Genomic DNA, 1,558 nt, shown 5'->3' on the forward strand with positions numbered 1-1,558 from the left:
AAACTCACTGCCCCAGCAACTTCTCTGAATATTTTATTCCCTGCATTTACGGCAGTGTAGGATATCTACGGATCTGACGGGATTACAGCTCCTCTCTTAGCTGCAGCACTTTAGGAGAGGAATAGGAGAAAGCATGGTGGGCCGGAGTCCCCAGGGAAAATCAAAGACTTCAGAGAATTGCTCCTGAGTTTCACCTGGGCAGTGAGGGCGAGACTAGGCTCTACGCATGATGGGCACAACAGCAGCAGTTGGGCGATTGCTGCAGGACTGGGTCTGTTCTCACTTGTGCGGTTTTGACACCTCGGCAACCCTACCACATTCAGGAAGGTGTACCCTGATTTACACACCCTCCTGAGTTACCATGGGAGGATAAATCAGATCTTTAAACCCTAGTTTTAAACCTTTCACTAGCCTGCCCTGGATCAGACCCTGCTAAATGAGATCAGTCGCTTTAGGGCTCTGCTGCTCGGCCCCCTGCAACTTCCTACCAACTGCAGCAGCAGTTTGGTAATGAAGGCTGTGGGGCTAGCTTGGGAATCGGCTACCTCGTCTGAACACCGGCCTTGACAGCGTCTGGGGTTTGTTAAATCAAATCATTTGCACGTGGAGCATGAGGAGGGGGTGGCGGCTGCTGTGTATTTCCCCCAGAGAAATTACCAGAGCAGCTGGGGAGATTTGTGGAGGATACAGGAGTGAGGGACGTGCACACAGTGCCTTTGGCGGAGGTGTCAGCAGGGAGGTGGCGATACATACCCTGGCTCAGTGGGATGCTGACATGGACCAAGCCCCTTCCATCCTCCAGACAGAGAAGGCGTAGCTGAGCCTCTCATGGGCCAGGTAGTTGCAGCTGGTGATCTTGTGGTCCAGCTCATCGCTTTGCAGGACCTGGTACAAGAAGTCTATGTAGCGAGCAGCCAGCTTGAGAGTTTGGATCTTGCTCAGCTTGTCGGAAGGCAGCGTAGGGATGATCTTCCGCAACTCCGCAAAGGCATCATTGAGCGATTGGGTCCGCTGTCTTTCCCGCACATTGGCAATCACTCGCTGCGTGTGCACATCCTCAAAGGACTGCGGGACGGGGCTGCGCTTGCTCCGCTTGCCCTGAGGAGATGGGGCACTGCAATCCTCCGCTGGCTTGCCTACCTGGCCACGCTTGCGGAGGCATTTCTTGTGCAGTCGCTCGCCTTCCTCCTCGCTGGTGACCAGGCTGCCTTCGGGGGAGTCTGGGCACATGCTTTCTTCTTTCATCTTCTCAGCAGCAATCACCTGCACCCCAGGAGCCTCTTCCACCTTTCAGGTGAAGGGCTCTTGGGTCTCACGCGATACAAAGGCCACAGCACATCTGCAAGGTGGCCTGGAGAGCAGACAGAGCCCGCTCAGTAAATGCAGCCTGGATCGTCCACAGTTCAGGCTTTCCAAACTTCTCAAGCCTTGCGGAGCCCTCCCAAGCTCCAAGGAGCTCGGTTGGTTTTTCCTTTGGGCTACAGAGAGGAGGGCGTTTGAATAACTTTGGGGAATGGCTTTTGCTGATAGGGCGAGGAGGGCCGGGGGCGGACCAGGC

General features: G+C 55.2%; 1 protein-coding gene across 1 annotated transcript; it reads right to left on the bottom strand.

The window, feature by feature from the left end:
• Positions 1–759: 759 nt before the first annotated feature.
• On the bottom strand, positions 760–1,245 carry LOC112975386 (twist-related protein 2-like). Its single transcript, XM_026085368.1, has one exon. It carries the CDS (start codon positions 1,243–1,245, stop codon positions 760–762), a length of 486 nt encoding a protein of 161 aa, XP_025941153.1.
• Between the last annotated feature and the right edge of the window lie 313 nt (positions 1,246–1,558).

This window comes from Apteryx rowi, unplaced genomic scaffold (genome assembly GCF_003343035.1).
Source record: "Apteryx rowi isolate R43461 unplaced genomic scaffold, aptRow1 scaffold_665, whole genome shotgun sequence".
NCBI lineage: Eukaryota > Metazoa > Chordata > Aves > Apterygiformes > Apterygidae > Apteryx > Apteryx rowi.

Coding starts and splice junctions, on each gene's coding strand:
- LOC112975386 (XM_026085368.1), bottom strand. CDS start 1,245: ATGAAAGAAGAAAGCATGTGCCCAGACTCCCCCGAAGGCAGCCTGGTC.